The 13675-nt window shown below is 38.4% G+C and overlaps 1 protein-coding gene and 1 long non-coding RNA gene across 2 annotated transcripts; one reads left to right on the top strand and one right to left on the bottom strand.

Moving 5' to 3' along the window:
• Positions 1-451: 451 nt before the first annotated feature.
• LOC102703477 (serine carboxypeptidase-like 51) lies at positions 452-11825 on the bottom strand. The gene is made up of 13 exons (XM_040521631.1): positions 11582-11825; positions 11380-11474; positions 11142-11252; positions 10784-11061; positions 9085-9115; positions 5551-5618; positions 5142-5247; positions 3120-3310; positions 2579-2648; positions 2419-2469; positions 1269-1321; positions 876-1011; positions 452-740 (listed from the first exon to the last, which is right to left on the bottom strand). The coding sequence occupies exons 1-13, from the start codon at positions 11739-11741 to the stop codon at positions 666-668; spliced, it is 1425 nt and encodes a 474-aa protein (XP_040377565.1). The 5' UTR covers positions 11742-11825; the 3' UTR covers positions 452-665.
• On the top strand, positions 7303-9142 carry LOC107303859. Its single transcript, XR_001549826.1, has 3 exons — positions 7303-7362; positions 7512-7604; positions 8852-9142. It is a non-coding gene; the product is annotated as an uncharacterized LOC107303859 (long non-coding RNA).
• Positions 11826-13675: the final 1850 nt, after the last annotated feature.

The raw sequence follows: 13675 nt of genomic DNA, 5'->3' as shown, positions 1-13675 counted from the left end.
TTTGTCGTGCTTGTCTTTTTTGAGATATCGCTACTCCAACCAGCATTTACAGGGATTGCATATTACGATTCTTCTTCCTTTTCCTTGCGTTTGCTCCTATGTGAGAAAACTTTGAATTGCATCGAGTAAGTTTTGCATCGCGCACACATGCATGCATGTGGAGTGGATGTGTGAGAGAGCGAGTGTTCCCTTCTCTCCGGAGCTAAGAGTGGCAAGCCCCCCAATCGAACATCTCAAATATATATGTTTCTTCTATGAGAGCAAAAAGGTTCAACTGAGATATATCATGCCTTGTTTCACACTAATTTTCTTTCAAATGTTTCATATAACTTGATGCTTATTTCGCGCCGATCATGGGACGCCCTCCAAATCGTTAATTATTAAGATTTTCAGCAGCACATGCCAACTTAATTAATTTACTAAGATGAAAATGGTAAATACGAAAGCTAGATAAAACAAACACACCAAAACCGAACAGTAGTGTACGTATGTGGCCCACATAATGTGGGTAATTAAAATATATACAACCGCACATGCATCATAGTACGTACATTTATACTGCGATACATGCACATGCACTATTAATTGTTCCATCAAATACATCAGACTGGACCGTTTTATTCCAGCAGTTCACAGTCATCGATCGATCGATCCTCGAAGTGAAACTAAGTCCCAGAAGCTGGAGACCGAGTTATTATACCTATAATGTACTTGGCGGTGCAAGGCTGGTCGACAGCAACCTGTAAGAACAAATTACACGATTCAACAATCCCATATTATAATTCATTAATTGGTGTGTGTATATATATATATGACCGACTTTAATTTAGTTCTTGTCAGTAATTAATGGTGCGTATATATGTATTGATACATACATAATGTCCAGCTCCGAGGACCCAATAGAAGTGCAGGTTCTTGTATGATCTCACAAATCCATTGGTGAGGTAACCAGGTTTACAATTGTGTATTGGTTTCCTTGGCACCATTAAGAAGTCATGCAGTCCGCTCCATCTGAAATTTATGGTTAGATGTTGAGAAATTTTAAACCATACGCTGTAGAGCCAAAATATATATTATTAGCAATTTTACCATACTTGAGAAAGTACCTTTAGTTACCAAAATTTATGCTCAATAGTACTTCAAGGTAAATTATTACCGGTACCAAATTTTACCATATAAAATGTAGTATCCCATAGTATTTTCTTAAAGATGATAAAATATTTGCTCGTATAGTTATACGGAAGAATTGATGTGGCGTAGAGTCTTACTTGAGCTTCCTCACCCATGCTTCTGCGCCAATGGTTGAGCAGATGAGGTCAAGCTACGAGTACATGAGAAGCAAATAAGCCATGGAATACAATATTAAGAAAACAATTTTCGTGGGTCCCTATCTAAATCCCAGGTGGACCGTTAGGGCATTCCCAACATCATCAAGAAACTAGTACTAGACACTACTCTTTCAATGTAAATACCACTATTCCATACTTCAATTTAATGCTACTTATCCCACATGATATCTTGAATGTTGTGTAGAAAGTAGAAACCATGTCTTATGCAAGACATGGTTTCATTCTCTTTTCTCATTTATTCACTTGCCACATTATCTTTCATCCTAGGTGGCAACTTAATTAAGGTTATGGACACCATTCTAGTCATTGGGTTAGGAATGCCCTTAGAGAGCTCGCCTGCGAGGTGTCCATCACGAGGGAATGACACAGTCCACCTACGAAAAACTAGGCCGGCCAATAAGAATATAATTTAGAAAAAAATAATGACATTATTGCAAGCTGGCCACTAACAAGCACATATAGAAAATCAATTATTTCAAGTGGGTCTCTCAATAGTCCCCTTGCGGTAATGCAAATCTTAAAATAATACTTATTTGCACATAACCTTTTCTTTTCATATGATGTCGGATAAAGATAAACTTTATATAAAAGATTATTGGTCTTGATGAGATCTAAAACTTTATAATTAGTATTTTTTTTATTTGAGATTTTCGACATGCCCAGATGTTCACTATAATATCTCACTTTTTTTTAACAAAATATCATATCTGCATTCCAAATGACCTCAAATGAAGTTATAGAGCACGACTAAATCTATAAATTTATAATTAAATACATTTTCGTTTAAATTAAAAGTTTATTAGATTTGAATTTAAAAATAATAACATCTTGCATTCAAGCAACATGTGTTTCGAAATGTAGTAGTAAGGATGAGCGTGGGTGAATACCAAATCAAAAATATGGTTGGTACGTAATATATGGGTCCATGACAGGCCAAGTAGTGCGTGCGAAAATGAGTTTTCACTGCTTACAAATATGTTCTCTCTGTAGTAGTGATATTTGCTGACGAAGTATATAATGTGTTGAGTTAAATACACATTATTACTGGGAGTATATATTTGGTACTGACCTGTCCGTTGTACACTGTGACGTTAACGCCAAGAGACAGTAGTTCATCAACCTGATCGAAGCGGAGTGACATTAATTAACTGGGCACAAAAAATAATAAATTAACTGAACAACAGTTAAAATTGATGATCAGATATCTCGACAGTCATCCAGTTACTCGCCTGCTCGATTGCTGGCCTCATGAAGTCGTTGCTGAGCGATTCGAAGACCGCAAGCGACGCATCTTGCCACCTGCATGCATGGGGAGACGACATGCAAATACATATAGATTAATTAAGGGCATATATAACAGTGCAGACAGTTGCTGTCGTCTATAAATTATATATATAAATTATATATAGATATAAAAATAGATAGCTTGTACAGTAGGTTGTCTATACAGCAGGTTGTCTACTTAGCTATCTTTATAATATTTAATATATTATTTTCTATGTTTTGTATTGGTTGCATACAACTAATGTATGAAGTTTTTGCATGCAGCTGGAGAGCACCTGGCCAAGCGGTAGACGAATAAAGAGATAACTTTTAAGTTTTTCTTAAGTTAATGATGCTATGTAGGATGATTAATCTGACGTGGATATATATAGATAGCTATTGTCTCACTGTTGTACATGCCCTAGACAACGTGCCACTATATATTTTTCAGGACTTTAATTAATTCGATTGTGAGATAATTAATGTAATTAAAGTAGCACTACTCACACAAGATCCTTGGGTATAATCTTCAGTTTCTGCTTGATGACCCCGTTCATGATGTCATCAATTATTGTGCTGCTGCTATTTGAGCTCGACACCAGCAGGCTGTTGTTCTTCCCTGACGGCAGAAATCTTGGTGCGAAGCCTGACGGCGCAAATGGGTCCATGCTGTTATCCGTCATGAAGTTATATATGCTCTGCGAAAAAGTCAGCTCATAAATACGTGTTGATCACATTGTTAATTAGATATTTGCAGAATGAAGAAACTTTATAATAGTGTCTACTGTCTACTTCAATTGGAATGCCAGAGTCATATAATTGTAATTGACTATTTGTACAATATATACAAAGCAAAAAAAATGAATATGCTTCCTCATTTTTTATTTCATTACTAGGGTCAAGGACAAATTTGACCATTATTTTTCTCGAATCATATACTCATATGGTAACTAAAAGAATTAAAAAATATTATGTACCGTGGTAATTTTCATATAAAAACTAATAAATTCATTTAACATGTCAAATCTTGAAAGTATTACATCTGTTAGTGGATTAAGATTTTGAATTTTTTTTCTTCCGTGCGTTACTGAGAATTTTACTCACTCGGACGGATCGATTTGTGTTTCTAGCATTGTAGATCTGATTTAGCACCACACATGTTTATGAAGTGACATATGATAGTACGACCTATGTTTCCTTTTTAATATAAATTCTTAAAACTATATGTATAGCATGCAATATGAGTCATTTTGTAATCAAAATGATATATATACTATTTTACAACATATTAGATATGATTAATAGGTCCCACGAATGGTTGATAAGCTAGAAAGAATACAAATGATTCAAACAGATAAAAATCAGATATATTACTTGAAACTATCACATAAAAATAGGAATGAGAAAAAGGTGCATGGGGCACTAAGAGAAGGTACAATAGTAGGCTATAAGCCAGCTGTAAACATATTTTAAAGAGATAAGAGTAATGAGCTATTATTTTATAGCGCACGTGCTCTAAGACACTTGTATGTATGATATGTGCGACCGTTAATTTATTAATGTTTTATAGGTAATTATTGTATAAATAAGCTATTAGATTCACTGTAGATAAATTGGAGCCAGTAGTCGGCTATACTATTAAACTCGGCTATACTATTAAACTTGCTCTAACCCATGGAAGAGAAACAAAAGGACAGGGGAAGGCTGTGCCTGTGAGACTGTGTCGGCTTTTCCTCTTTTTCTTTTACACCTATAAGAAGGCATGCAGGCGTTGGTTCAATGATGCCTTCGTGCGTGCGTTGGCCAGAGTGAAGGGGATACTTTTAATTTGTTTTTCTTTATATATATATATATATATATATATATATAATAAGAGTAATTTTGTTTTGAGAAAGTTACTATATTTTTCTAGTGTAAAATTTAATACCTTCAGTACTTTGTATCTCAAAATATTAAAATTTTGAGGATAAATTTGCTACCTAAAGATACTTGCTCAACGAAAGATGGTAAAATTGCTCATTTGACAATATAAAATAATAAATCCAACTGTTTAAGTGAAAATCAAGAAGAGCTAATGTTTGTCTTTGCTCTAAGGAGGATTTATAAGTTAGTGTGATGTTCTAGAGAAGTGTATATATGCATATTTAAGCTTGTATCTGTCATGTCGGTTATAGGGCTTTGATAGTAATGCGTGTTGGGCAAAATGCGTATGATCGGGCATGTGGGCTTTGACAGCAGCCTCTTTAGCTCATTTTATTTTGGAGGAAAAAATATTATCAAATTATCCCTGGTATCTTCTTCCTTTTGTAATTCACCCATGCATAGCGCCTAAACAAGTTTAGTAGATACTAACCTACCTGAGATGTTAATGTGTTTAATTTTCAACTTTTGGCATTAGAGATAATTGAGTTGAACGTATCCTCTAACAAATTAAAGCTCGATCGCGCGCTACATTATAATTTGTTATTCTACCCTTTTTATAGCTAGCAAAGTACAATCAATTAATTATAATTAAGACTTGACACTTACCACATAGCCACTGCTGGAGCTGATCAAGTCGAATATATCGATAAATGTCTTGAGCGCGGCAGTGAACTGCTCCGCATCCGTCTGCTGCTTCAGCATATGGGCAATCCTGAGAACACAAATATAGAGAATCAAATGCGTTTCAGCTCCAAGCAAATTAAAGTGCTTGTTGTTAATTAGTACTACCTCGGTCATATTACAACTACATTTGTAGATTTGTAGTTTGACCGTTCATCTTATTTTAAAAAATTAAAAATAAATAGTCATGTATAAAGTATTATTCATATTTTATCGTCTAATAGCAATAAAAATATCAATCATAAATTTTTTAAATAATACGAACAGTTAAATATTGAACATAAACCGTAAATAATTAAATATACTCTTTTGTACGTAGTGGGAGTTGTACTACTGGATGGCCTTCCCGAAATTGATGTCGTCCAACCGCGACACGGCCGTCAGTAACCAAGGATACGACATCTGTGAAGCCATAGAAATAACAGCACTAAGTTAATTAGCTCCTTGTTAATCCGCAGTATTTTGATGAGCAGATGTGACACTGTAAAAAAGACACAAAAATAGCCTTTAAATTAGTGACCCATTAGTTACGAAACGTCACTATTCGCTTAACGGTGACGTGTTTCGTTTGGACGTGTCATTAATCTTGTTGTCTTATCTAGACACATCACTAATAACACTATATTGGTGATCCTTCTGAATAGTCATCACCGCGCAGAAAAAACAATGATGACACTTTTGAATATAGGTCACCATTGTGTTGGGTAAGTGGTCGGTGACTCTTGAAATACAAATGGGTCATCATTTTTGTTTACGGCTGTAATCACCGTGGATCATTTTTGTTTATGGCTGTAATCAGCGCAGATGAAAACGGATCATTTTTGTTTAAGGTTGTAATCAACGCAGATGAAAAAAGGAAAAATAAAAATTACTGCTCTGCTAAGGAATTGAACACGCAGCCTGCTTTTCAAGAATTCGCCGACTTACCACTGGGATATTGAAATGTTATTGCCTTTAATGAAACTACAGGGTACATAAATCCACTTAGCTATTGAGATGTTACGCCTCGGCTCCTTGCATATCCTAGGGTTTCAAACTCCGCCGCCATGCCTCCCTTATCCTCGGCTCCTCGCCATGCCATAACTCCCTCCTCCTCATGGATCACTCCTCTCCCTGCCCTTCCTTCCCGCGGGATTTGTTCTCCTCCCATATGTGACCACCGCCGCGCGCCATCGTCCTCACCACCGGGTACAGCTGTCCAAAACCGCCAGATCTCCCTCCGTCGTCGTCCTCATCACCGGGTACCGCCTCCACTGGATCCCAGCTCCGCCGTCAACAACCGCCGAATCCCGCTTCCGTCGTCGTCCTCACCACCGGGTACCGCCTCCACCAGATCCCAGCTCCGCTGTCCACAACCGCCGGATCCAGTCTCCGTCCTCGTCCGCACAACCGGGTACTGCCTGACTATTCCTTGCATAACCTGACTACTATGCACTTTGTCATAACTTGACTATTACCTTACATTAACAATTAGAAATCAACCTGATTATTATGCCCTTTGTCAATTTTTGGTAGTTTCAACCTTGTTATTGCTGCTGCTGTTGCTGCCTAATTTTTATGCAAAACTGTAGGTGTAGTCCTCGATAGCAATTAATTTGTCAAGTTTTGTTTTATCCTTTTACCTTGCAATACTGAAGTTCTGAAGCTGGTTCATTAATCCTATACTACTCGCTGTGTGCAGGAATAGAGGAATTGTATAGCATTTTTGGGACTCAATTGTGTGCAGCAAAGGGGGAGCTTGTATATCATTTCCTGGCCTAACAAAATGGTCAGTTTACTTTTGTGTTTTGTGATGTTGTGACTTTGTGCTTTATGGTGTCTCAAAATCCAATGATTTTAGGAGTCTGATGAGGAACATGAAGAACAACAGCCACCTACAACTACTCGTCGAGTCCGAAAGGGCTGATGCTTATGGAAACCAAGGAGAAAGGTTTGGACAACTATAATTTAGCTATACCTTGCTCAAAGATGTCTTGGATGAGTGAGTTCTTTTCTTTCTTCGAAACTTCTAAACTAGTTCTAGAGTTTGGACAGCTAGAATTTATCATTAATCTAACCAGTCTTTTAAATTTGTAGGGTCTTTTCAACATACTCCAGAACATACAAGATGGGCACGAGCAAGTTGATTCGTGTGACAAAATTTGCAGTATAATTTTCTCTTAGCTTCACTATATAATTTCTTGTTTCGTTTGCTGCAGTATAGAACTAAATTAGTTGAGTTATTAATTAACCTCTTGTTTCTATTCCAAAACTAAATTAGTTCTCTTATATTTTTAGTGTTGTATGCTTTTGTAGTAACATCAACAACGTCCTGGTAACGAATGTGGCTTCTACGCAACCCACCGTATCATCTTAGCACTTGGATTAATAGATGTTACCCGACTTGAGGTAAATTTATACATGTTTGATGCCTGGAGATTAAATGCAGTGCTGTTTTTACGAGTGATATTTTCCTTACTGGCCAGCTGGAAGGGGAACAACAAACCTGTGTGATCGATGTATTAATATGATCTTAGATATTGTAGCTACAGTGATTAAATTAGAGACTGATCACCCATTTTTGCTTCCCTAGATTAAGAAGAGAATTGCATAAGCATCAACAAATACTTAGATTAATGTCAATGATTCCATAAGCATCCACAAATACTTAGATTAATTGCATAAGCATTCTTGCATTAATGTCAATGACTCTTTATTGATTTTAGAGTCAATCAAATACTTAGAAAAAAACTAATGAATTTTAAATTTAAAATTTAACCACTGAAGTAATTAAAAAATAATTTTTCACCACCTTTAGCATTTGCTAAATAAACTAAAAGACTTGTGTTTCAGAATGGATGAATTAAAGTGATTAATTAATCTATAGCTAAAGGTAGTTAATTACTCTTACTACAAGCAACAAGTGATATTAATTTCATTAGACAAACATCGGTTATGCATGATTTGGATCTACACATGTCACCGCCATGATATTAAAATTTTGATAAGTAGAATAGTGTGACCAGTTGTGCTAGATTTCTATGTCCACTATATTTAGCATTTAAAATATAGTTTCATGTTGGTTCCTCACAACCGGGCTTGTCAGGGAAAAAAATCCAACCATCAGGGAAAAATCTTGTTTCCAGTTGCAAATAATGCATATGCATGCTGTCAATGCAAATATATAAATATATACTCCCACAATGACACACCTATGAGTTCATATATATCCTACCACACTTAAAAGAGATGGAGATCAATAGGAGATACCTAGGTTATTAAACATACAATTGATTCAATTACATGAAGATGATCAATGGGTGATATATCCTAAATATATCTTGATCTTATGAACAAGAATCCAACCAAGTATTCTTTTAATTCGAAAGTATGAGTTTTTTTAGTAATTGTTATCATCAGCGATCATTCTGCCATTATGTCCTCTAGGTTTCATGACCTTTTTAATCTCTGTGATTTAACCAAAAGTACTATATTTTTAAAGGGAAAAAGTGTTGTAGGGGGGAATAGTACATGCATGGGACATAATTAAACAGTGAGATGAGTCTTGCATTATTGGTTCACTGTTTTGATTTACTGCAGGGTCGGTTTTGATTTACTGCTATCTGGTTCTAACTTATATTTTCCAAAAAAAACAGGATTTTGAGGTGAAGGTGAATCCTCTCGGAGAAGATGCGTTGGACAACATTTGAGAAAAGCTCTCTTCTGTTTTGCTGGCACAAGTGATCAATAAAAAGGGAGAGTTCCACTGCCAAAACCCAAGGATCCGAAGCTGCTAGTTGATATTACTATTGTTTATGTTTGTGCACTGTGATGCTTTTATTCCTGTGATCGATGTTCCACACTTTGCTTATGTTTCTGAATTGCAAACCAAGGATGTGTTGTGTTCCGGATTTGCAAACCTATGATATTGATGTTAAATGAATCATGTTCCTACTTGTGATGTGTCTAATGTTAAATGAATCATATTTTCTCCCTGTGATATTTGCATATTGCTGATCTATATATTAAACCTGAGCATTGGAGGTCTCTCCAATGATCTCCACAATAGTGACGCATTTTAAAATTGGGTGTCACCATGAGGGAGAATTATTGGTGACCTGTTTTGAGGAGAAGTGTCACTAACTAGGGAACTCATAGGTGACACGTTTGACCAAACATGTCACCAAGCTGAAAACTCATTGATGATGCGTTTTGTCTCGAAGCGTCACTAATTTTACTGTAATTAACCGCGTCACTAATGAAAAACGCGTCACTAATGATTTTTATTAGTGACGCGGAAAAAACGCGCCACTGATTTGAGTTATGAAGTGTCACTAAAGACATTTTCTTACGTAGTGTGATACTGTGACTGTGAGGTTGATCTGTAGTGATTTTTCAACAAAAAGGGGGGAAAATTGAACCGATTTGCTCACCACGAAATCTGCAGGTGATATCCAGCCGTCGCCGATCACGACACCTGCCGGGGAAGAAAAGAGTAAACGAACATGAACATACAGGGACTCACTATATATACGCCTACCCGTCGTCGAAAGATTTTTCTTAACAAATCAGTCGGAATTTCCCTAAACCTGGCAATTACTGTACTTGAAAATGTATCTGAAGGTATCATATTTTTCAGTGTAAAATTTTTGAGAGGTTTTTAACATACTTGAAAAAATGTCTCAAGTTAACATATTTTCCAGTGTAAAAATTTAGTACCTCGAGGTAACCATGTATCTTGAGGTACCTGAATTTTGCACTAAAATTTTTGGTATCTTAAATTATTTTTAAAGATGGTAAACAAACACAAAGATTTATTTATACGACAGCGGAAACAGCTGAGAAGTTAAAACTACATGATGTTAAAAAGATACAGATCGAACCAGTATTCTATAAACACATCTATTAAAAGTTACACTGTATAACTATAGTGTAATTAATTACAGTGTAACTATGGTATAACTACAGTAATTTTGGTGTAACTACACCGTAACTAAGAACTGTTTGGCTCTGGAAGTATGTATCTATTTATTGACGGGGCTAACTTCGGTGTATTTTAATGATAGTAAAATTTAATCCATACCGTTGATCTATTTTTATTAAACGACTGTGATTAAATTATACTATTAACAATATTAGGTGTAGAAATTTGAAGGGGGTAATATCGTCCTCTTTAGTGTGATCTTTATTGAAAAAAACAAAATTACAAAATACTGCTAATCAAGTAATTAACAAAGTATAAAAATACCTTTTTCTACCAGTACTGCTGTTGACAGTTTTTTTAGTAACAATCTGTACATGTTTTTTCTACGAGCTTAATTAATCGACCAACCGTGAACCATTTACGTACGTGCGCGGAAATTTGAAATTGTTCTTTACATATTTACTTTGTGCTTACACTACTGATGACTACAAGTTACAAATTGCAATGTAACGTGGATATAATTAGTGCAATCACGCTATGTTCCCGTCCTCACTTATGGTTAAAATAAGAATCAACCGGATTGATTGCATTGGATAGTGAGAACAAGTCGGGAGCATACATATATAGATACCCAGTGATACGAAGTTAGAGATCGACTAATTACTGCTGGGTTGAGTTGCAAGATCTCATCGTCGCACCTCCGAGGGTGAGGTTGATGGTGCCGGCGCGGATGGCTCTCGTGACGGCGACGCCGATCATGGCGGCAAACTTGCCGCCGTAGGACTCACCGACGAGGAACAGCGGGCTGCCGCCCGGCAGCGTGGGTATCTCTTGGACCAGAGCCTCCAGGAGAGCCATGGCGTCCGAGACCGCCTCCAAGTCGCTCGTCACCATCATGCTCGGGTCCTCGGCGTAGCTGTACCCGACGCCCACCGGGAAGTCCTGCACCGCGCCATAGAATACATATGATAATCACACTCACATAGCGAAGACGAAGAGAAATGAGTTTTTAGCTGCCTGACCACGAAGATGAGGTCGGCCATGGACAACCACGTCGAGTTTCGAGGGTTCAGGTTGGCGTCAAGCGGCCCAACACCCTCCACGAAGTTGCCCTGCCCGATGCCGGAGGCTCCCTGATCCGATCCAGAGCAACACCACACCATGTATTCAGTGTGCAACCGGGCACAGTAACGCAATAAACCCAAAGATAGAATTGCAGATAGAGAAGAGAAATTGATCATGATCAGGGTGCATATGTACCGGTCCTCCCTCGAGCCAGAGGATGGTTGGCCATGGGTTCGCCGGCGACGATACCCGCTGCGGGCTCTTGTAGTACCACCAGAACAGGTGCGTCTCTGCGAAATAATGCATGTAGCACGTAAGCGCATACATCAAACTCGCAAGAGCGATGGATAGAGAGGGGCAAGATTAGACAGACGATGAGAAATGCATGGTTGCTTACTTGGCCGGACTTGTACATAGCCCCATCTCTCGCTGCCGTCGGCGGTGCCATTGGTGATGGTGGCAGCGCTCTGGCTATGGAGTGGAGAGAGGATTATCAAGACGATGACGAGGAGGAGGAGGAGGAGGCAAGCATGTGATTGCATCTCCATTCCACGCATGGGAAACAGGACACTACAAGAGATAATATTGCGACGACATTGATCACTCTATATACAATTCATCTCCTGCAGCTGGTGGCTAGCTAGGTCTTTACTCCACACAGTGCAACTCAACCCAGCCAACATCCGTTGTATATATAGAGGAGCCCTTACAAGGTACTGTGCCTTACTTTTGATTTTTGTCTTTTGTTCCCTAAATCTTGACCATTGGTTATTTTCATTTATAATTTAATCGTCAAATATATTAGCTTCTCTAACTCAGTAAATGGCAGAAAAAGAGACTTGTCAATGCGCTTACTTTATGTCTCCCTTCATGCTTAGGGATGCATGCATTTAACAAAATTGGCAACACTAGCAGTCAATAAATGATCGGTACATTAAAAAAATATCTGAATGTTATTATAAATAAAAAAAATATATGTATATAAATAAATTAACTAAGTGCATCAGATAAGTAAATTTGATTTGTCAAATTTCAAAAATCTGAAACAGATATTTTGAAATAAGGCATAAATGAAAAGCCATTTCTTCATGTTGAAATCAACAATTTTACAACCACACCACTGCTTTTTGATTACACCAAAAATATGCGCGCACACCACACTCAGGTACATGCTGAGTGCGATTATCACATATTCAAATATTATCATCTATATACATGCACACACACTACACTCTAAATTATACATGTAACGTCTAAAGTATCTTTAATCATAAAATAAATCATAACAAAATAATTAATAATGACGTAACTTTTCAAATCAGACAAATAAAAAACGAAAATAGCATCATAATCGAGTGACATTAATATTGCACTTCCACAGCAGTGGCTACCAGTATCCCAACCATTTGATCTCTCTTATAGCTAGCGGAAGTGCCAAAGTAGCCTTGAAAGCAGAAAACGATATATGATAAAGGTTCTCTACCATTATATCATTGCTGTTCTACTCACTAACGTATGATCCAATCAGGACGTACACCAACACCAAATGCAAGGCTGCATGAAAAGCTAGTGCACGGTGATCACACAGTAGTACTCCTTTCTGTACAATCGGACTGAAGAACACAGGAACATGGAATAAAGCGACGATCGATGTTAAGAAAGCTGCGACATCCAGGACGTGTCGAATTCCCCGTGGCTACTAGTCTCAATCTGATGAAACCCCTCCACGGTAATATCATTGTATCATTGCTTTTATTTCTTTCACTGATAGACGACCACAACCGGCAGCAGCTTAGAAATATCCTCTGCTGTGCAGAAGGCACTGTAGCCGTGTACTCCGTAGGTCCTCAGCAGCAGAGTACTATTCCAATCCATATGTTAGAATAATGCGGTATAAATTAGAGAATCCTATTCCAATCGACGGTCGTGGCCTTGCAACATGGCGTTATTCGCTTTGCTGTTTAGTGTGGCCTTCCTCCTCCTCCAAGGCTATGCTATATACTAGCTACTGGTTGTGTTGTTGTGGCCACTTTTTTTCCATTTACATCGGTTTGTTCTCGGCTATTTTGATGTAACTGTGATACTCCCTTCGATAGTTTAGCATATCTAAACGCTTCACCCCGCTTCATGCCCGTGTCACTCCTTCCCAGGGCAACCTGAGCAGCACCCCAAAACCCTAGCCACCAGGGTCCCCTCCCCTCCCTGCCCCGCCTCGCCACCACCTGCCATGGCGGTGGCGGCGGGACTTTCCCCTGGCCCAGGCGGCTTCAGATGGGGGGTTGGGGTAGCAAAGGGCGGGGTGGAGTGTGCGGCGATGTGGCCAAAGAGCGTGGCAGCATCGGCGACAAGCCAACGCGGGTGGCGGCGGGGGTAGGACAGCGTGTGTGGCGTTAGCGGCAAGCCAGCGCGCGCTGCGGCGGGGGCTGGACAACGCGTGCAGCGGCGGTGAGGCTAGGAGGCCGAGCAAGCGACGCCAACGGGGCAAATGAAC

Source organism: Oryza brachyantha, chromosome 3 (assembly GCF_000231095.2).
Source record: "Oryza brachyantha chromosome 3, ObraRS2, whole genome shotgun sequence".
Lineage (NCBI taxonomy): Eukaryota > Viridiplantae > Streptophyta > Magnoliopsida > Poales > Poaceae > Oryza > Oryza brachyantha.
This window is presented reverse-complemented; position numbering and strand designations above follow the sequence as displayed.

Bases quoted from the DNA above. Each gene is read 5' to 3' on its own strand.
- LOC102703477 (XM_040521631.1), bottom strand. From the start codon at position 11,741: ATGCGTGGAATGGAGATGCAATCACATGCTTGCCTCCTCCTCCTCCTC. The intron at 11,253-11,379 runs GTACATATGCAC...GGATCGGATCAG, and splicing joins TCTGGCTCGAGGGAGGACCG to GGAGCCTCCGGCATCGGGCA. The intron at 5,248-5,550 runs GTAGTACAACTC...TTGTGTTCTCAG, and splicing joins AATTTCGGGAAGGCCATCCA to GATTGCCCATATGCTGAAGC.